At 35.1% G+C, this 23,627-nt stretch overlaps 1 protein-coding gene across 7 annotated transcripts in view; it reads left to right on the plus strand.

Annotated features, from left to right (window-relative positions):
- LOC117415594 (protein kinase C theta type) overlaps positions 1 to 7,745 on the plus strand; it is a 58,469-nt gene extending 50,724 nt beyond the window's left edge. For 6 of the 7 annotated variants that reach the window (XM_059027296.1, XM_059027295.1, XM_059027294.1 and 3 more), the window contains 6 exons: positions 277 to 368; positions 894 to 956; positions 1,210 to 1,348; positions 1,538 to 1,726; positions 2,068 to 2,196; positions 4,289 to 7,745. In XM_059027296.1, coding sequence (XP_058883279.1) covers positions 277 to 368; positions 894 to 956; positions 1,210 to 1,348; positions 1,538 to 1,726; positions 2,068 to 2,196; positions 4,289 to 4,432 — 756 coding nt within the window. In that variant the 3' untranslated portion in view covers positions 4,433 to 7,745. The remainder of the gene's footprint in view (positions 1 to 276; positions 369 to 893; positions 957 to 1,209; positions 1,349 to 1,537; positions 1,727 to 2,067; positions 2,197 to 4,288) is intronic. The other variant, XM_034922069.2, reaches the window with a different exon arrangement.
- The last annotated feature ends 15,882 nt before the right edge of the window (positions 7,746 to 23,627 follow it).

Consider the following 23,627-nt stretch of genomic DNA (forward strand, 5'->3'; position numbering starts at 1 on the left):
CTTCCATATAGACAGTAAGTTAGTAAAGAAATATGTAGTCTGCTCTAAGACTTCTGAATTGATGGTAATATGTAATAGATTAGATTTAATATTTTGTTATCTTGCTGACATTTTAACATTAATTTGCATTCACTTTAAATACTCTACCTTGTATGCAGTAATTGGTATACAAGGTGGGATTGAAACATTTCATTATTTCTTGAAGATTTTGATCCTGCAGAATTAAGTGTAGAGTAATTAAATGTTAAGCAGCTAGCCAATGTCTTCCTTTAACAGGAAAACCTGTTCTTTGTGATGGAGTATTTGAATGGTGGGGACCTCATGTTCCACATACAGAACTGTCATAAATTTGAGATACCAAGAGCTAGGTAAGGAGCTCACATGTTTTTAATTTGCATTGTATTATTCATCTTGTGTTTAACAGGGAGTCGGGTATATTCAATTAGGATTGAAATATCACTAGTGTTTAAAAAAAGTTATGAAAGTCACCAGGAATTCAGCAGTTTAAGTTTGTTAGATTACTTCTGTATGTTAAACATTAAAAAAAAAAAATCAACTGGAATATTGCTGCTGACGTATTTTCACTACTTTACTGTAGGTTTATGTAAATTTACAGGTTTGAAAATCTACAGGTTTTATTTAAATTTCACATTTGTTTCTCTCTAAATAAGGTACTTAAACCAAAAGTCTATGGTTAGACACAAGCGTTCTGGTGGAAAACGCAATAGTTTTGCATGGGAACTACTTCAGGGGTAATCCCCAGATAATTGGAAATTGTGATGGTTTTTAAAAATAAATTATTGAACACAGGAGGCAGCCACTGTAGGCAACATTGTTTATTTCAGTTTCAGAATTTCTCATTTCTGTCCTAACCTTTTTATTTTTTGTTTCAGATTTTATGCTGCAGAAATTGTTTGTGGTCTCCAGTTTCTCCATTCAAAAGGCATAGTATACAGGTACAGCAGTCTATGTGGATATGTATACAACTTGCATTCTTTGACTCTGAAAGCAGAGTATATGCAACTGTTGAATTGGAAAACGATAAGTGTATGAATCAATGTGGTACACATTTTTGGTTTTCAATGAGATATAGTTATGACTTGCAGATTTAAGGGTAGCACTGTAGCAACGCAATCATTAATGGTACCTATTGCTTCAATGTGCTTCAGTGATGGTTGTCATAAAATACTCCTTCTTGCTGTTATTCAGGGACCTGAAGTTAGACAATGTACTTTTAGACAAGGATGGGCACATAAAGATAGCTGACTTCGGGATGTGTAAAGAAAACATGTATGAAGAAGCACAGACCTCCACCTTCTGTGGAACCCCAGACTACATTGCCCCTGAGGTAAGACTTCAACTGAGCTGCTTCACTGCTTTACAGAGTACCAGACCAGTCATGGTTTTTGGTAGTCATGAACAAGTGGACTTACTATTTGATTCTCTAAGTTTAGATTTTTGTATGCATGTATGTCAAAAACATTGTATAACACTTTTATGTTTTGTTTGTTTGTTATGTTTTGCCTGTTTCATGTAGATTCTTTTAGGACAGAAATATGGGAGTTCAGTAGACTGGTGGTCATTTGGAGTCCTGCTCTATGAAATGCTGATTGGTCAGTCACCTTTCCATGGCAACGATGAGGAAGAACTGTTTCAGTCAATCCGCACCGACGACCCTTTCTACCCACGATGGCTCCCTAAGGATGCCAGAGAGATACTAATCAAGGTACAAAATGAGGGGATACTAAGTGTTTTTATGTTGTGTTACTGCTTAATTAATACATAGTAACATATTTATAAACTAATACAAAGGTATAATGAAATAAAACTTGGTCTCAATTGCTTTAGAATTCGGTTGCCATATCTTAACTGACCGTTAAAGATTAACATGTTAGTGAGCTAGCTATTAACTTTTAATAAACTAAAACAGTGCCCTTGAGCAGATTTAGTAAAAAATAATAAAAAGGTACTTGCCCACCCTTATTTTGTATTCAGTTATATTGTAATGTGCCTGCTGTGTTGTATTTGCATAATGAAGCCACATTGACAAACTCACCCTATTTGCAGTTATTTGTGAGAGAGCCTGAGCAGAGACTGGGTGTGAAGGGGTCCATTCGCCAGCATGCGTTTTTCATAGAAATCAACTGGCAAGCACTTGAAAACAGGGAAATCGAACCTCTTTTCAAACCCAGAGTGGTAAGCTGCTAAATATTTCCACAGACATTAAAAAAGAAACAGCTTCTGATTTAGCAGTATGCATGATACAACTGAGAAACAAGGGGTACACATATCTCCAAAGCATTTCCTTCATTCTTTAATTAACTCCTATCAAATTAAAACCAAACAACCAAGTTATGTATTTCCAGTTCTCTTAAGCACTCTCGGTGTGTTTGTATCACCTTTTTGTAACATTTGTTCTCCTTTAAAAAAAAAATAGGAGTTAATTAAAGAATGGAGGAAACGTTTTGAAAATAAAGCCCAAGGTGTGTAAACCAATATGGCTTACGGTTTAGGAACGGCCCGGATCCTGTGTTTTCCTTTGTTTGGACAATGATGTGCTAGAAACGATGAGTGCTAGAAACTCCTATGAACTTGAACTAGGGAATCGCTTTATTCATCAATAGGATACCCAGGTCTCTCTGAGGTAAAACATCAAATGAATACTTTTGCCAAAGTCAATACAGGAGCTCATGTAATCAGTTTGATGTCTTTAGGTCTACTGTATCTGAAAACGTGAGTGAACATTCGTTAACATGATTGATCTATCCAGGGATACCATGATTATTAGTCAACAAGTAGAGGTGTCCAACAAGCAGACAAGGCTGGTTAAGGTGGATTAGCTCAATAGTATACAGAGATATTGTAAGATTATTTAAGGTACAATTTTCTGAAAATAAAACTAAAACAAAACATTTGAAAATGTCTCATAAACTGCAAGCTGGATTTATTTAGTGAAAATCAGCTTTAAAAAAAAAAAAAAACACTCCTAAAGTTTTATGAATAGGGTTCTAATGCATGTTAGATATTTGTGTGGTAAACAACCAGCATTCATGTGAGAATGGGTATTAATGTACTCTGGTAGGTTGTCTGTGTCACAACCAAAAGGGTTTGCCTGAACACCATTTATATTTAGAATCCTGGATTTTTAAAAGCAGTGTGTGACATTTATCAGGATAAGGTCATTGCAGACCCAGCAGGACATAGACTATGTTCAATGTGCATTGAATTAATTATTTACTTTTGTATAGAGATGCTTGCTCAGCAGGTAGTGCATTTTCATCTAGAACAGAAGGTCACATATTTCAGCCCTGTCTGTGTACAGTATAACTTCACTAACACATAGGGTGGCGAGCGGTGATTAAAATGCTGCCCCACAGCTTTTTTGTACCACTGGCATTTTAGTTTTGGTTTTCTAGCTTGTTTTGTAACTTGTATTCCCTTTTCCTGGGTCCATATATATAATTTCACTTCTTCACCACTTGTATTGCCTTGGCAGAACATCTTCAGCTTCCACTTAGTTAATGTCTGAAAAATGTTTTTTATTATTTTTTTTATTTTTTTTCTATTTCAACAATAGCCGTGCTGTAAGGGACTTTTATTTAACCCAAAATATCAAGCAGTGTGGCATGTGCATGAGTTTTATTTATTTATTTATTTTATTTTATTTTATTTTATTTTATTTTATTTTATTTTACTGAGACATTACTCTCTTCAGCCTAGAAAAAATAGTAGTACAAAATGTAGATACCATTCACTGACAAGAGTTATAGATGCTTGGAATAGTTTAAAATCTGAAGCAATTGTATTTAGAACACTAAGAAAAGAAAAAAAACACAGGCAAGGCACAGCACCATGTTAATGAATGTTCACTCATGTTTTCAGGTACTGCAGAATTGTAGATAGTTGCATGCTTTGTTTTCTGAAGCATAAAATCCAATTTATTTAAATGCAACATTCAGTTGAGAACTGTAATCTGTGAACTAAAAATGTTGGATTTTGTTTAACAATTATCACCCTATCCACATATTACAAATAGTGTCTATGCGCTGTGTAATCTGTATATCAGACACACATAGTCACAACCTAGGGTCACATTTATGGGGGGGGGATTTGTGACATCTTAATTATTTAAAAGTGTAGGGGACATGCAAGTGATCACTGAAAAAAAAAATCTACATTGAATCTGGGTTCCGCAATAGGTTTTGTTTAACGTATATCTTAGAAAGTGTTTGTGCCAGAGGTTTGTGTGGATCGGCTGTGATTGCTGACTCTTGTTGTTGGTTTTCAGAGATCCCCAGATGACTGCAGTAATTTTGATACAGAATTCTTAAATGAGAAGCCGAAACTCTCTTGTGCAGATAGGACCCTCATCAACAGTGTGGATCAAACCATGTTCAGCAACTTCTCCTTTGTAAACCCCAAGATGGAATAAGAGGTTGTGCATTTTTGACCACAGATGCAATATTTGATACTTACTGAGATGGAATAAAAGGGTACAGCTTTAGACTTTTTAGACTTTTTTTCATTTTACCATTGCAGAGTGTACTATATGTATATGCCATTATGTAACAAAAATTATTTGTCATTGTGGTAAAAAAATAAGGTGCCTAAATGATATATTTAAATCATTCTTATTTGGCAGTGTGATGGACTGAGTGTACAGGGTTTGTATTTGATAATTCCCTTGCTATTCCCTGCTATTGCTATTCCCTTGCTATGTTGTGTTTGCTGAGAAACCACATATCGCAAGGCCATATCTAGACAGGGAGCTATTTTGCTTCAATGAAGTTGCTTGATGTTTACCTACCTCATTGTTAAGTAGAGAACGGCTTGAGAATCCTATTCAAGGAAAGGGAATATCCTGAAATAAACAAACACTGCAGATAGAATGTGTGTGTCCCTGTCGTGCCACAGTAGAAATTGCACTTTTACATGGTTCTATTAAAATCTTTGATAGAGCATTTTACAAACACACAACATCGAGAGAAAGCACTCAGTTACAACATCTATAGATTTGGACGGGTAATCGGAAATCTGTAGCAGCTGAGGAGTTCATAACTGCATGTGTTATCAGTTTCAGAAACAGCACTGTCAAATCTCAATCGCCTATACATATGTATATAACAAATTACATTGTAAAAAAGATGATTTGACACTTACTGTTTTAGGCATTTTCTTAAGTAGTTTTTTTTTTTAAGAGACCACACTTTTTTTTTTGTAGGTTGCACTCTGTTATAGTCTTGTAAAGGATAAGGAGCAATCCAACGGTAAACAAAGAAGGAAAACCCCACCCCAGCTACACCTGAAATGTATTTAAAATGATGTCCATTCTGTTGAAAGATATTGCAGTAGTTACCAGTTTTTATTTGCATTGTAACTGAATATATTGTGACATCTTAATCTGGAATATGTGTCATTAGTAAAATACCAAATATCATAAAGCATTCTACTGTCTTCAAAGGGCAATGCTACATGCAGTTTGACTATATCAAATCCTTCATATGTAATAACATTATCAATAACAGTTGTCTTAATATTGCTGAATCCAAATGAATGACAATAACAAAATAATAACTGAGATCCTGCACTGTCATGCAAGCGTTTTAGGTCATATTTATGCCATTATGGAAAAATGAAAAAAATGCATATTTACAATATATGAAGCTGAAACTGTAAAGCATGTGAAATGCACATTATATATTATTGACATTCTCCTGGAAATCTAAACTCTTACAGAATTTCTATACACTATATTCCTTTGTTTTGAGGCATCTTTGGTAACACTGAAACCTGTTTATAGGTTATGGGTTAAGAATGGATATATTTCCAGTTTCAGATAATACATGGCTTGGTTTGTGATAGCAGCTTTTATCTCATAAGTGACCGTTTGTTTGTTTTGTTTTTTTATGTCAGGTCATCTTCAAACGTGTGGTAAACATTATCAAATACTGAACCGTGCATGATCTTTTTTCTATCACTTGAAAAAGTAAACAAAGATCATACAGGCTAAACTCAAAGACAAATGAGCTGTTTTTATGGCATTAATATGGTAACCAATCTTTATTTTCACTGTGATTTGTCACACAACTGTGCAACAAAAGGAAAAATGTTCTGCACTCTGGTCTAAGCAGAAATTAGCTGGGTTTTTTTTTTCTTTAATCTTAAAAATATTCTCATAAAACTAGTCCTTTTGCATTGCTGATGCTGTTAATGATCAACTAAAAACACAGATTATTAAACAAATTCTTTGTATGTAATGGAATGTTAATGTTTATGTTATACTACTAGTTACAGTATATATTTAACTGTTGTGTACATGGTATATGTAACACCCATCAGTCTAATTAGTAACTAAATGTATCATGTATGTATATTGTAAAACATGTTCTTGGGTTACTAACATACTGTAGGACTGCATTTATAAAGAATGTTTACGTCTTTGGCACACATACATTTATAGTCAGAATTTCTTTTCAATAATGACAGGGCTTTATCAGCCACATTTTTGGAAGAGGAATGGATCTCCAGGTTAATCTTATACTTCAGTTATCCAAATAACACAGCAAATAAATATAGATTGTGATTCATTGTTTAGTTACAAATATATAAATCCTATGATATAAATCCTATGATCATTTTCCGAGATTGCTAAAACAAAACAAAAAAATTTTACCATGAGAAATAATGGAAAGAATTCATAATATGCTATACCTGCAGAAGTAAATGTTCTTCTTAAAACAAAGTTGAGAACATTGAAGCCAGGATGAGTCTATGAACCAAAAAAAACAGTTTATTCTGATGACAATAATCATGCTAATCATGATATTTTGTTCCTGATCAGAGGTCAATTAAACTGCTTTGCACATTAACTGAGATCCTCAGCAACTCCTTATCAACTGGCTGTGCTCCCCTCATCACTAAAAGATACCACAATCAGCCCACTCTTTAAGAAGCCATCACTGGATTCTTAGAACTGTAGGATAAGTGGTGCCAAGATCTATATCTAAAGACTAGAGCTCTATCTTAACTGCCTTTACTATAAAGGCATATGAGCTAGAGGAAGAGTTGCTAGAAAAGTGTTGGCCTGGGTTTAAACCATGCCACAGTACAAAGACAATGCTCCCTACGTTCTGATTCTGGTTGTGACAGGGTAGACCCCCTGCAAATGAAAATTGAAATAGGTTTGGCAGGGATGGGGTTAAAACCCCTCATTGAACATGTGCAGACTGGTCAGGTGAATAGATTGCTGAATATATTATACACTCAGCAGATCAAGGAGGATGTAATCATATAGCTGGTTGTTTGTGTGCTCTAAGATGCTGTTTAAAGTGTCAACACTATTGACCACAGCATCCTGCAAAAATGACTGAAGACGTTGCCTTCTAGATTTTAGATATTATCTCTCTCAGGGGTCTCAGTTTATTCTTCTTGGAGGCTGCTTATCTACCACTACCACTGATTTCCTCTGATGTTCAACAAGGCTCTATTTTGGGTATACTACTTTGGGCCTAACATTTAATTGCTGCTGCTTTGGGCCTGGTAATTCTGCATGTTTGATAAATGCTGCATCTGAACAATAAACATGCCTTAATGACACAAAACAGCGGGTGCACCATGTTTTGTCCACTCAATGCAGTTCTCTTAGACACTGTTCATATTATATTGAAGACATCATTCTTGATTCCACCTCTCATTTGAATATCAGTAACTGAATTAACAAAATAAACTAATGCTGTATGTATATATTTCAAAAGGGGAATAACACATACATCTGGATTTTCTGTGATCTTTGGGTATTATTCTTTAAGGAAGCGTCACTCAAATTACTTTCTCAAATGAAGGTTACCTTAGTCACAAGAGCCTCTTGTGGTATACTGGATGTGATGTCATAAGCGTGAAGTGCTTTTCCTGTGGTAAACCCCTTATCAAGAGGAGAGGCTGGAAATGAGTTAAAAATTCAAGTGGTGCCACATAATATGACAAGAGTATTATTATTTTCCACTACCTTTACTTTGCTGCCTCGCAAAATAACTTGCATTAGTTCCCAAACAGTGCCTGAATGTTGGGCATGTTGTTTAGGTATCTCTAAGTAGACCACTTGTGGTGGACTGCTGTTTCTTACATACACACCTCTCCTGCCTTCAACCACGGCAAGGCCAGCTCATTGTTTTAAGCTATTGTTAAAAGCAGTAGCCAGAATGAAAACCACACAGTAAGATTTTCTGGAAATAACATATAAAATTAGTAGTAGTACATTTGAACTAAAAATGTTTCACTAATGTGTTAAATAGACAAGTTAAGCCAAGTGATTGGTCTCATAAAGACACATTGTGTATGCAGGCCTATTGCCATTAACATTGTGAAAAGAGGATAGTCATTGCATATTTGTATAATCTTTGAAACATTACTACAAAAGTACAATGATCTATAATATTTGTTGACAAACTACTTTTTCAAAGGCTTTAATAACTTTCTGGATACAATAATAAGGTAACATCAGGGAATTGTATTGATGTTAATTAAAATGTTAGTTATAACACTGTTTTGTGTTGAGTCTAACAGCAGCCTGTTACCACTTCCTACATTCTAGTGCCCCCAAGTGGTTACTTGCTATACTAAACGTACAAGGTTATTATGAATTGCAGTTCAGTATTAAATTGTATCTTCCACTTTCATTATCCTCAAATTCTTCAAAATGTTTCTGATTGGTGTGTTACATGTACATTTGAGGCAGTCATCCCAGTTTTCAGTACAATAAACTTTATATGCAAAAATGCAGGGGTTTGTGAAGTACAATGTATAACATCATTTTCAGAAGGGGTACAGAACATAAATGCTTTATGAAAATATACTCTTTTCAAAATACTGTATGAAAATACTGATTTTTCCAATATTGAATTTTCCCACTTTTGGTGATGTTATGACAGCTCAGAGAAAAAGATCATTCTTGATTTCTGGGTTGTTGTTGCCATGGAAACGGTTTCTTTGTAGCTGCAGCACACCAGCAGTAATCAGTTCCAGCACGGTAGCACATTGTTTTTCATCACCGTCTAGGATTACAGTTATAAAAGGGTTTGTTGTGTGAAGGTTACACACGGTAACCTTTTCCCATTTAGGATCTGCGCATTCTCCAAGTACAAGTGCCTGTCCTTGTGAACATAATTACATTCACACCGTAGTATTTATGAATTAGAATAACATTTTTGTACACTGAGGTGCACTGTGCTTTCAAAATTAAAGAAATATAAGGGCCTGTTCCTATTATCAGGATGGCCCACTGTTTGACCAACAGAGTGTCTCGAGAGGTGTTAGTCATTAATATTTCTGTCTGATAACCCTCTCTAATGTCTTTTCATTCTGTCACAATTTTTTTTTAATTCTAGCGCAGTTTGAGCTATTTAGCCTTCCAATACTGATATTGGTTGAAGTTTACTGTCAGCACTGGACAGCTCCCTGTACAAAATTGTCTTAATGTCTTGGGACTTGGGGCAACATCCAATGCTGACAGTGGCAAATTGCCTCAGTCCAATGTTGTCATTGTATGATACATTGCCTCAAGTTTGCATCATTTGCAAGTTAAATCATGGGATTACCATTGCTTATTATGCAATGAATGGCAATGTTATCAATATTGTTTTTATTTATTAGTAGGCCTATGAATTAGAAACTTTGTTGAGAACTAACTGAAACTGACATAGTAACTGCACAATTGTATATATCATACAGGATTTATTCTTACCCAAAAATGGCAAAAACTGCCATTTTGGGCTTAAACAGCTTTAGAATGTATTGTTTCATTTACAAATCTGTGTGTCTTCTGGACTGAATCTCATGGATTAAAATCATCTTGGAGATCCTTTTTCATAGTAGTTACTGTTCAGCATAGATGTACTCTTAGTTAATTCATCAATAGCAAAGTTGAACGGTAATTTATATTAAAAAAATAATAATAATAATCTAAAATAAAATAAAAACAATGGCTAATCTGTCAACCTATTTATAATGAAAATAATTCAACTTTATTTAGGTGAATCGGTCAATGGGGATACATGTTTTCTTGGTGCATTTTGTAAACAGATGCAGATCATGTAACATCCAATGTCAGCATTGGACCAGGGCAGTGGATTATGCCTGAAATCCCAAATTGCCATAAATTATTGATTTATTCAGAGTATTGATCCTAATCTGTGCCATATAAAAAATGTATTGTCTAGTTTTTCCTTATGTTTCTGATACATTTAATTAAAAAATTGTAACAAACCTTTGAATAACAAATACTGAGATTGCTTTAAATGTTTTACACCTCTTATATAATTATGATATTGTAGCTTTGTTTCTATTAGCACACTAATTGCAAGAGTCTATTGTAAATGTGTAAATAGTAATAATTATTATTATTCATGCTGATAATCCCATTTTAAACATGGACACTGTGTGCATCCTTTCATGTGATGACTGGTTCATTCTGACCTTGTGAATGATACAGCAGGAACAAGATAAGTGGATTAGCACTAATTAAATTTTTACACATAGAGGACTGAATGGGGCTACTATGGGCAGCAGTGTGGAGTAGTGGTTAGGGCTCTGGACTCTTGACCGGAGGGTCATGGGTTCAATCCCCGGTGGGGACACTGCTGCTGTACCCTTGAGCAAGGTACTTTACCTAGATTGCTCCAGTAAAAACCCAACTGTATAAATGGGTAATTGTATGTAAAAATAATGTGATATCTTGTAAGTCGTCCTGGATAAGGGCGTCTGCTAAGAAATAAATTATTATTATTATTATTATTATTATTATTATTATTATTATTATTATTAATATAGATGATAAGCGCCTGCTCAATGAATCGGCCTTTACACACTTTAGCCACAAGAGGGAGCTCTTTCCTGGCAGATCGTAATTAAGACGATGACTCATCTGTTTTCCCCTTGCATGGGATCAATGAAATAATACATATCAAGTGAAGAGCAGTACATTACATTGTCATATATGTTTAGGTCTGAATGTAGAATGCAGGACAATAGTCCCAGATACTTGACTACAGTACAAAGGTGTTGGTAAACCTCTGTCCTACTAAACATATAACATTCTGGTTGACTTTTTTTATATCTGATACAGGGTGTCAACTTTTTCTGGAATTTATCAGATTAAAGAAGTGAAAGTTTCAGGTGGAATGAAACTGAACATCAGTCCTTAATCTCCCACATCCTGCCAGTGTATCTGAGCCCTGTCTTGAAAATATCTGTTCTTCCTGTGCTTACTGAAAAAAACTATTTCGAAAAACAGTGATCCAATTTTTATTTCCTCTTTTGTCTCCTCAGTTATAATCAAGGTTAAAGATTAAATAACTAGTGTTCAATTTAGCTGACAACAGGCAGTGCGGTTATGTCTCTACAGCTAAATCTATAGCAGGAATGGACCGTCAATATTGTCTGCTTTCTCATAAAGTAGAGTGTGGTCAACTATGGAAATATATTGTAAACAGAAAATAAAGGAATTCTATTTAGGCATAGTGGGACAATTTTATTAGTCATCGTTGTCAGTGATCGTTTTTTGTAACTGCAAGGCTATACTACAATAACCTGAAGACACAGTGAACTTGAGCTTGTATGGCCATGAGAGGACCAGTAATCCAAAAAGGGTATGAGTGTTTCAGAGGAGCGCCACAGTACAGAAAAGAATGCAGCCATTAGGAAGGACTGTCTCTAATGTTCATTGAAACAAATCAGTAAATGCTTTGAGCCTTCATTAAGTAAAGGCACCATTTCTAGTGGCTACGGTGCTTGCTTGGTTTCTGACTAGTTGTGTGATGCTGGGGACAACTTACTCTTTTTGCCCCAATCTCACCCAGTTACGTAAGGAACAAACCTTTTGTAAGCAATGGAGTTGAAAAAAGAAATTCCACAATTGCTCAGTTTGGAAACACTCATTTTTTGGAAGTCTGCATGACATAGTGGGAAATTTACAGCCAGAACAAACTTATTGGGGATTCATATATCCATAAACTTGCTGTCAGCAGGATTATTTTCTGTAATTTTAATTAAAAATAAATACATCTTTAAAACTATAGCAATTAAGTTGCCAGCTGTTAACTGTAGGACTTTTAACTGCAAAATGATTACTTAGATTTGTTTCCTGATTTTAAACACTTGAATTAACGCATTTAAGAAAAACTAACAAAGATATGGTTATTTGTACCAATAACTGTAGAATAAATAACAGTTGGCTCTGGCCACAGTGCTGTAACTGAATGCCCCCTGGCAACTTTTCCCTGGGAACACGTGTCCCTTTGGAAATCAATGTTTACAACGCTTATTTTGTGAAAAAAAAGTATACAGTGGCACTCTCCTTTTACTAAAGGACTGCATGGTCTTTATAAAGGTCAGATTGTCTTCAAAATGAAAGAACCAGCAAGAGAGTGGTACTAATGGAGAACTGGTCAAATAGAGGAAGTTTACTGTAAGTGTACTGTAAGTGTACTGTTACAGTATTCCTACATGTGGCATGCACTAGTGAACTTTATTGCATGACCCGTGCCTTACAGGCAGTTATAATCATGATGACATTTCCTGGTAAGAGTTGGAAGTTACAAGGTCTTGCCTTGGATTACGCAATAAAACAAACACTACAGGTGAAGAGACCTGTGTGGGTTTGAATTAAAAATGTGCTTTGGATTATTTATTTATTTATTGCATATGGAAAACCCACTCACTCTTTCACAGGTTTCATGAACTGCAAACTTAATTGAATTAATCAAAATGGGCTTTGAAATACTGAACCTTAACAAAACATTGCTTTTGTGAATAGGGCCCAATATGTTCAGTTTGATTTGAAAGCAAAATGATTATTTTTGATCCCTGTCATCTTGACCTACATGTTTTGATTGCTATAACAGCCTTGTATTACCTTTCTAATTTTAACTTTTATCCTGCAAGCACTAACAGTTTCTAAAGAACTTGGAATGTGAATTTATAATAGCGCATAGAGCACAATAAAACACAATGCAGGCCATGCCAACGAACCCTTACCATTACGGTAGGTAATGCTTTTTTTTGTTTGTTTGAATTGATTCTTACTATGCAGCTATATATTATTGTCATATACAGTATTGCCATATAGAATATCCTGTCATTTTTCATATTCATATTTTCATATTAATTAATTTTCATATTATTAATTTTCAGTCATACAGATAGACAGCAATTGACTGCAAATATTCTACCTGAAAAACAAAATTGTATATGATACATTGTTTTAATCCAAGTAAAGTAAAACACAAATCATCAACATTGATTTATTAAACATATGCAATACTTTCCATAATAATAAAATGTAGGCATACCATACGTGTTTCTGAAATTATTTAGTAGGTACAAACTGCTTGGCACTGTCCACATTCATTTGTTTCTTGTTAGATTACTTACGACAGTATTTAAATATACATATTACCATATATGTTTAAACTGTAAGCTGTCCTAGTGATTACATATCCTGCTTTTTTATGCAATATAGTACAGTATGTAAGAGAACTCAGATGACTAGGTGAATTCCATGATGACTGTGTGGAGGATTTTGAAAGAGCAGTTTGATAACCTGGAATGTAATCTGGGTTTAACCGATATTTTCGGTGTCAAAGACTTTTCAAAGCTGGGATATATTTAAAGCACAGCACAGAAAAGACCTGGTAAGTGCTGTGCTGTATTGTAATGTTTTTGCGAAAGATGTGTGCGTAAGGTAACGTTCACCTTTTGACAAGCAATACAAGTTCATCCATCAAGCATTACAAATATATAGTAAGATTGTGTCATACAAGTAAACAAATTAGAAGGAAGCTATTTATTCCAGATTAAATGTCTGAGTTTTCTATTTCTGTTTTGCTAACAACATTGATTTCTGACTTTTTACTCAAAAAAAAAATAAAACAATAGTTTTTAATTAGTTACTGTATTTGAAATGTAACAGCATCATTAAAAGATTTAGGATAACAGCAATTTAAGATGTACAAGTCAGCTCTCACATATCCGACCCTATAAAATTAGGACTTCATGAATTCAGTGAATGTGACGCATATGTGATTACTTCATTTTGGCCCCTTCCAACCCTTGTCCGTTTTTTCAAGGAACACAAAAATGATAAAATGTCAAAAATATATATCTAAAAGGACTGTGTTTTAAAATAAGTTGGCTTCCATTTAGATGTACTATAGTTGGTTTTGTTATTGCAGTACTTGGTTTTGTTGGGGCAGTTTTTTTTTCGGGGGTTTCGTTTTTTATATACTGTATGAAATTAGTGTTTTCGGTTACATTCCAAAATGTTTGAGTTTTTTTCTGTCAAAATACATAACAGTAGTAACTCAACAGTACTTGCACACTTAAGTTGTACCTTCTTTCCTTTGCTGTCTTCCATAATGAAATCCCTATGGTCACGGGCACATTCTTCTGGGATTTTTGTGTGTACATTTTTTTTTTTTAATTTCACCACAATTCTGTTTTAAATCCTCCGTATTTTAACTGTAATACAGCTAAAAATCCCGCTAACAAGCTCCCATTCCTTCTCATCTCGTTTTAAATCTCGCAAGTGGAGTCTCCAATAAAAATGTAGGAATGTGCTGTCACTCAGTAGTTGGGGCGGATTTAAAGTATTCAGAACGAATCAATGATGGATACAAGTCAGGAAGGCGGGACATTGCCCAGCAGCACTGGGGAAATGTATTTATTATTATTTTTGTAGTAGGTTTTATTTTTTAATGGGAAAAGGGTAAAGTCAACGTGAATTGATTAACCATTTCCACTGTTTTTCCGGTGTTTATTGGCTGTCCACTGATTTAATTTTTTTGTATCGGGGGTGTTTTATCAGGTTTTATCAGTTAAAACCGAAAATCAGAAGCCCTATTTATACCTTACATATCCAATAAAAGATATGTAATGGTATCTATCTATTTATAAAATTGTATCTATTTATTTTTTTAAAAAAGCTTATATAAGAAAGCCTGTTATAATTACTTCATAAACAAATGTGTTTTGTTGTTTTATATTCACACTTATCCCAGGTTATCCCATCTTTTTAACCAGAATTGTATTTCCTAGCTCTCTTTTATGCTATGTGATGTTTCTTACACCTAGACATGCACTACACAACAAAGACCTGTAAAAAAAAAAAAAAAAAAGATTACTTTGCATTTTATTTTTCACAGCAGGTCTCTAGGTCAATTATGTCCCAGGATATGACCTTGACATGTTAACATGCACAGTGGGTAATCTTGTCAATGACGCACTAAAAATAACCTGCTGTGAAATCACCCACAAATGCAAATTGCCACCAGCACCAGATGGGCAGCGGAATAGAAGCTAAACCAACAGTTTCCTGCTACAGTACTTCCTCAATGCTCCCCCTGTGAGAATCCCACAGTGACGCTGCAGGAAAGCAGTGAGCTGCTGCGCCTTTAAGAGAAAGGAATTAATCTGCTCCAGCATCACCTGAGCATGACACAGAGAACCTTCAATTGCAATGTGAGGAAGCTCACGTACACCTAAAAATTCTCTTTCAGAGCAAAACCGGGAACCTGGTGAGTGACAGGAACTGACATGAGCAATGATGTGTGTAACAATTCAACATTGCTGCAAATTCCCCGGGTCAGGGACCGGAAGTTACTATAAGGGTAACAGGACCGTGCAGTATTTCGATAATGTTCAAATGAAATGCAGTTTATGCTTTCTCTAGGCTGTCAATTCCCTTCTACAGCATTCCAAAGTTGAAGGTTAATTGGAATGATATCACTTTATTGTTATAAAAATGAATTATCAGTGTTTTCATGTTTAATTAATTACCTCTACATTTTGTATCAATTTAAAACATCTTTAATCATTTGTCTTCTGTTCAATTGTGTATATGCATATACATTTGGTGAATTAATGTACAATCCCTTATAAAAGTTTTCCCATGTTTTTCCCACGGTAATCTATACTATGCATTTACCATAGTTTACTATGGTTTTGCTGTGCTTTTTTATAGTTCTCCCATACCTCTGGGCTTTACCATGCTTTCCCTATGCTTTATTAAACTTTGCCACGCTTTTGCTGGCAAACTCCAGACTATGAACTTGCCTTGACAAAATAGGGGCTTGGATGTCAAAACATTTTTTGCAGTTAAATGCAAATAAAACTGAATTTCTTTTAATTGGCTCTAAAACAGCATTAAATAAAATCCCACAACCAATGACCTTTGGCAGCCCCCCCCCCCCCCCCCCCATTAGCTCTTTGCAAGCTGTGAAAAGTCTTGGAGTCTTATTTGATTCTACTCTTAGTCTTCAGCATCACATTTCAACAGTTGTGAAGTCTGCTTATTATCATTTGTGGAATATATCTCAAGTCCATTTGTATCTTGCAGAATCTGACGTAGAAATTTTAATTCATGTGTTTGTTTCCTCCCGTCTGGACTACTGTAACGCCCTATTGGCTGGTCTACCTTGTAAACTTATCAATCGCTTACAGCAGGTTCAGAATACAGCTGCACGAATTCTGACAGGTACAAAAAGATCTGAACATATTACACCTGTTCTTGCCCACTTGCATTGGCTCCCGGTGAATACAGAGTTATTTTTTAAATTTTATTAATGACATTTAAGGCTGTCTCTGGAAATGGCCCAGCTTACATTAATGATATGCTTTTACCTTATGTCCCTGGATGCCAGTTGAGATCTGCTGATGCTGGGCTTCTGGTGACGACAATGATAAAACGTAGCTCTTGTGGTGGAAGCGCCTTTAGTCATTATGCACCTGAATTATGGAACAATCTTCCAACTGAAATCCGTAAAGCTGACTCAATAAATGTATTTAAATCAAAGCTTAAAACACATCTTCATGCAGAGGTCTTTTTATAGATTGGGATGGCCTATTTTAGAATTTTGTTAATATGTATTTTATGTATTTATTTATTTACTTTTACATTTGTTTTTGGATGTTTTTTAATATTTTATTGTATTATATTATATTATTGTACAGTATATTTATTTGTAATGTGAAGCGCTTTGGGATGCCTTGGCATGAAAGGCGCTATACAAAATAAATATTGATTGATTGAAACTTTAAATTTTAAGCTGTTACATAAACTTAAAAAAAATGTGCTTGTAGTTTGGATAAAAATAATAGTTTGTAGGAGAGATAGATAACATACAAAGTAAAAAAAGATTACCTCTATTTTTAAAAAGGCCCAAACTTTGTGATGAGTCAATGTATTGGTTACTGAACTTTGTAGTGTATAGGTGGTTAAAGATGAAAACAATACTGCCATATACTGTATAATATAGGCCTGTTCTTATGAAGTCTTCATAAGCCTCATAAAAAAAAAATGTTAATCAGTTCAGTGTCATTAAGTTTGAGAAAAAGGTACATCATACACATACAAAAGAGAATTAAAAACAAACGATCAATAAAAACATGATAAACTAATACAACACTAATTAGTACAGTAAATTATAAATCTGCAATTACAATGAATTACATTGTAGGCATTTGCAAACTTTAGTATTTAAGGGTGGTTGTAACAAATATCTGGGCTAGAATAGCCCTTGCTGTACACCACTGGACTAGACATTGATTTAACACGTTTTATATTAAAGGATTAAAGCCTCTATATTTCTGTTAAAACATATTATTATTACCGTTATTAGAATTATTATTAATGGTTTTTTTTTTGTTTTTTTTTTATAAAACCAAGACAGACTTAACATGCCCCATAATCATAATGTATTAACTGCATCACCTGGGCTCTGAGCTCTCTCTGTTAATCATATCCAAATATGGGTAAAAACCACTGAAATAAACATCTGTTTAAGAAGTGCATAAACCCCATTGCATGATTCAGATTAAAAAATAAATCAAACTGCATTGCATGAAGTCAGTGCATAAACATAGCAACTATGGCAGCACTGGTGCTCCACATTCCATAATCAATAATGAAGTCTGAACAGTGCGCGCCGGGTCTCTGGGAGTGCTTAGTGACTCCGAACGCTTGCCTGCTGCTGCAGAAACTTCAGCCAGCCCCCTTCCCTTCCGGCACTGCAGCAGCACAACGTGAATAAGAGCACAGTCTAAATGGAGGACTCTCCTTTTAGCCAATTCAGCAGTAATTACGAAAGCACTGCAACAATAATTTCAATTTCCAGTGTTGCAAAACTAGCATAGGAAGTCCTTCAGTGCTGTTTTGTATTCTTTCGTACGGTAATATTAATATTTGTATTTCTTGTTACAGATAGATAGATAGATAGATAATTTAAAAATAGAAATAATATTTATACTTTTTTTTTATTTTGCACTCTTTACAGAATGTTTTATATTCTGGTATTGTGTTATATTTACATCCACAAATTTAAAAAGCAAGGATAACCTGTATGTCTCTGTGAGGACTTCAAAATCATTTATAATGCAGGAAATGGATAGTAGTGAAACCTCGCTTAAAGGCCACCTCAGTACTGTACCTATCCCACTGTACCTCAGTACTGTACCTATCCCATTGTACCTCAGTACTGTACCTATCCCATTGCACCTCAGTACTGTACCTATCCCCAGGCTAAACTTTTCAGTAGGATGGTTGTAAGGAACCCATATTACAGAGATTATGACTTCATACTTATTTTAAAGAACAAATCACCTTTTGCACAACATTCATTTATATGCAATACTACAAAAAAGAGCAAAACGAAGGAGCACTTAAAGCAAGCATCTTTCTGCTTTTATTTTTCATTGTGTCCAGAGTGCATTCTGTGCTGTAATAATCCTTAGCTGTCCAGCTGGGATAGTCTGTTTGCGTGACAGGGTGATGCATTCACAGTTTTAGTTTTTCTTTCCCTTTCTGTATCCAGATGAGCTATTGAAGGGAATTAAAAAGAGATTCAGTAATTAATTTGTGAAAAATGCCAGAGGCATGTATTTCTGTCAGTTACACTTTCACTACAGTAACACTATATGAATAATGAATTGACTAAAGCTGTTATGTAAGGAACACTAAGCAGTTTAGTGCTGAGTCAACCAGTGGGGTGTCTTGTTAGATGGCTGGAGAGAAAGATATGAAATGCAAAGGCGTCTTAGGGTGACATTACAAGGAGGATAGGAGGAGCGTAAGAGCATGTTTCCAGTGTGTATCAATAAAAGAACATAGATTAAATTTCCTGGTAAAATAAACTGCTGATAGGCAACTCACCTTGAAACTGAGCAATAGACACCCATCTTTTCAAATAATTTAATCTAAATCATGTATTTGTCCATGCTGTGAATGTTTAACATGTAGTGCCCATGATGGTGTAACTCCCAAAGCGAGTGTCTTAATCAGTACAAAAGGTTAATTTGAGTGAGCAGTTATAGAGCTCTTTTGTTTCTTTTACCCTGTACAGAATGAAACACTTTCTGCAAACAGTTCCAGTCTCCCTTTACAGTTTAGAAATATTTGATTTACTCATTTTTTAAAAAGTTTCTATCTGAGTGTTCTAGGATCATCTAACCTGAATGGAGCGTCCTGATTATTATTATTTGTTTATTTGAAAGACACCTTTATCCAAGGCGACTTACAGAGACTAGGGTGTGTGAACTATGCATCAGCTACAGAGACACTTACAACTAAGTCTCACCCGAAAGACGGAGCACAAGGAGGTTAAGTGACTTGCTCAGGGTCACACAATGAGTCAGTGGCTGAGATGGGATTTGAACCGGGGACCTCCTGGTTACAAGCCCGTTTCTTTAACCACTGGACCACACAGCCTCCTGTTAGATGACAGTCCAAAGGTTTCTAATCAGCAAAACATGTTGTGGCAATGCAAAGGTTTCCAATCTGCTCCAACTAACGCAAAACAAATTTACCGTAAAGAAAAGGAAAAGAAAACAAGATACCAAAAAGACACAAGTCACCTGTAACTGTAACTCCATTGATTTACTGCACATGACAGCACAAGGCCTTTTCACCCATGCCACACAGTGAGTCAATCTAGTGTGAAACGAGGTGTGTAAATGCTGGGTAGCTATTGAATCCCCTTGTCTCATCCAGCAGAGGCAGCCGTGTAATGGACATTCAGCCATCCAACCTCTGGTCCCAGCTTGATGTATCAAGTAAAGTTTGATGTTAATAAAACTGTCAAATGACATTGTTAAAGCAGCAGACAGTTTTCTAGGACAGTCTTATTTTATTTATGCAAACACAGACTTTAAAAAACATTATTTTAATAACACGTGAGTTGCAGTGTACTGAATAGGGCCCAAAGGCAAATATTTAGTCTGAAAGATCTCTCTGGCACTTTGCCTGGTTTACCTTGTTTAAACTTTCCTTGACTCACTTCCTAGCTGTGACATCATCAGAGTGACAGGGTCTCCCGCTGAGTCTGTGAGCAGCAGTGGGCTGCTGCTGCTGCAGGAATTGGAGCAGGAAGTCATGTGACACCTGTGAAGAGCAGCTTTGGAGGACCTGAGTTTGGTCACATAGGCACATTGCAGAGTCTTAGTCAAAACCAACACTGAAACCACTGACTCAGACATTAAACACAGCTGGGAAATTTGGGTTGTGTGGAAACAGACATTTGTAGCACAGAATGTCTGTTTGGGCACAATCAATTGCCACAGCTAATATAAAACCATAAACAGCAAGGGAATAACCTGAAATAAAACATAATTAAGTTTTTTTGTTTTTTTTAATAGCAACAATGGGTCTAGTTCAGTTCAAAACTAAAAAAAAGATTAATCAACTACATTATCAGACTTTTAGAAAAACTTATCTGCAAATCTCTCAAATCCCTTGAGGTCAGTATTCATTTGTTGGTTGTTAACATTCTGAAATACATTCACTGTAATTGGGTGAGAGGGCAAGAAGATGTAAACCCCCAGTACAGCTGTATCTGTGTATTGCGTTGGCTGCACATTTGGTAATTTCCTCCACCAGAGCGAGTGAGAGTGATCAAATGTGAGAGTGATCAAATGTGGCCAGTCCTAACTGTGGCAATTCAAATCGGTTTGATCTCAGCCTGCTGCTAAGTTCAACAAACGGGACTGATTTCAATCCACTTTCAGCTTGATCTTAGTGGCAGGTGGAAAAGTAGCATTTATTAGAGGTGAGGGTGACTATATGAAATGTTACTGTGGCCTCAAGACACCTCATCATCAAACAATAAACCTTAATTCAAGAGATTTTCATGAGTGGAATATGTGCACAAAATCTTCATGAAACAGACTTTCTGTTTTTGGAATCCTAATACTTATTCAAAATGTGGACAAAAGCATTCGCAAATGCTTTAGGGATATTTGCTGATTATTGTTGTGGAACGGCAGTATGTAAGGTCCCACAGTAATTTAGTATGATCTTATTCTGATTACTGTGGGTGGCATTGAAATAAAGTATTTTATTGAACGAAATAGAAAGATTGCCTTCAATAAAACAGATGTCCTTGTCAGAATAATTGTCTTCCCATGTTCTACACCTTTGGATAGACTGAATGAATCTTTCAACTAATATCTTAGGCTTGGTGTTATCAGTAGAATCCAATCCGGCATGTGCATGCGTAAGTGCATGCGTAAGTGCATGTTTCTGCATTTTAGCGGGATGACAAACAGGGGTGCATTGCAGTTTATACAATGTTTTTATAAGCATTTCAATAACAAATTATTCAAACTGTGGACAAGCACTATCATGGGAGGCAAAAACATATTTTAAGGTTGTTAATCTCCATGTGCTGTAAGTTGAAAGGAGACTTGCTTTGATAAACCTGCAACGCCTTGAAGCAATCCTTTGTGTAGGCAGGCAAACCCTGGCTAACACTGTATGACACAAAGGGGAGTCTCCTTTCAGAATTCTAAAACCATAATTAGAAAAGAACCAGTTGTCCAGGCAACTGGAATGTGCCCAGCTGTATACAGCCGGCTAGCATACCAGTGATGTTTCATCAAAAAAGGGGACAGCTGACAACAAAATGAAATGAAATCTATCTTCTGGGTAAAAAAAACAAACATTTAAATATTCTTTGAATACACTTGCAAAGCATTGTGTATGAATGCAGGAAACAATATGTAAACCTTCGATTCCTGAGGTGTGTTCTTGGGCCTCCTAACATGATCTTATTTATTTGTTTTTACATTTTTTATTTTATTTTATTGATGTTAATTTATAGTTTAAAACATACATTTTTTTAACAACGCAGATGGTGTAACAACATTTTCAATGTGTATGCAATTACTCTACTCCAGTACATAAATGTAGCTTTAGAGTATATAATTACTGTAATTTTAAACATAGAGAAGCACTTTTCCTCTGAATCATCATTTCAAATGTAGCCTTGGGTTGTCTACAATGGGGAAGTGAAGACTGAAAGTACCTGACTTTAGTCACATAGGCACATTCCCACATCATAATGCTTAAGAAAACACTCACTGGAAACTAAAGCACAGATGAGTCTTCCTTGTCAGATAGCCTGTGGCTTTCTTGAAAAAACTGAGTCTTTTTTTTAGTATTTTTAGACAGACAAATAACTTAATTAGGGGGTATTGTCATCATATTCTCTTTAATTGATTTCATATGGTTTAGACAATATTATTTTATTTCCCACAATATAAGCAGCTTATTGTTTCCCTATTACTCAATTTTATAACAGTTTTTATTGCAAATTCAAAACTATGCATCTTAATTATTAAATAATGAAACAGAGTTTAGTGCCTTGTGCACTGAATTAACATAGTCATCAACTAACATTGTTAGAAGCCTGCAAGCAATCGGATCACAGACCTGGCTGTAGATGCTTCACGATATCAAAGGTTCTAGTTCCCCAAGGTTGATATTTATTGTTAATCTCATGCTTTTTGGTTCGTTTAGTCATGAAGCATTTTGGTTTTTTTTTCTTTAAATTAGACTGTAGAATGCGTCTCATCTCACGTTTACAGGCTCTTCAAATTATCTCGAGTTCTTAATGTTTTAAACCTGCAGTATCTTACTATCTTGTTCAATTTTATAGTATATTGTGTCTGATGGGTGTCTGTTTTGCCACATTGCTGCTTAGTTTACAGTACTTTATCAGAAACAGAAAAATAATTGGTAATGGTTAACATTGGTTAGCACTCATTTAAGACTGATGTGTCATTGATATTGTTAATAAACAGAAAAAGAAAAATACCACCTGTAATGTATTTTCTGTGGGGGTAGAGGAGTAAAGAAAAGTTTTCTGAAGAACCATTGTTTGAAATCATTTAAAAGAATTGGTAATGTTCCAGTAAAAACCCAACTGTATAAACGGGTAATGTATAAAAGGTATGTAAAAATAATGTGATATCTTGTAACAATTGTAAGTCGCCCTGGATAAGGGTGTCTGCTAACTAACTAAATAAATAAATAAATAAATAAATAAATAAATAAAAATAATAATAATAAACCAGTGTATAAAAGGTATGCATCGCAAGCAGAGTATTTTTTTTTTTTGCATTACCCACTTAGCAACACAACTCATTTTATTACACCACTCTTTTTAATTAATAAATCTAAAGCCCAGAGTACACAAGGAACTCACTTCCAGTTATATATTACAAATAATCCGGGATGTTTCCTTCTTTCCAGTAAATCTGGCTTTTATGTTTAAAATGTGATTATGCCACTTAGCAATTCCATT

This window comes from Acipenser ruthenus, chromosome 7 (genome assembly GCF_902713425.1).
Source record: "Acipenser ruthenus chromosome 7, fAciRut3.2 maternal haplotype, whole genome shotgun sequence".
Lineage (NCBI taxonomy): Eukaryota > Metazoa > Chordata > Actinopteri > Acipenseriformes > Acipenseridae > Acipenser > Acipenser ruthenus.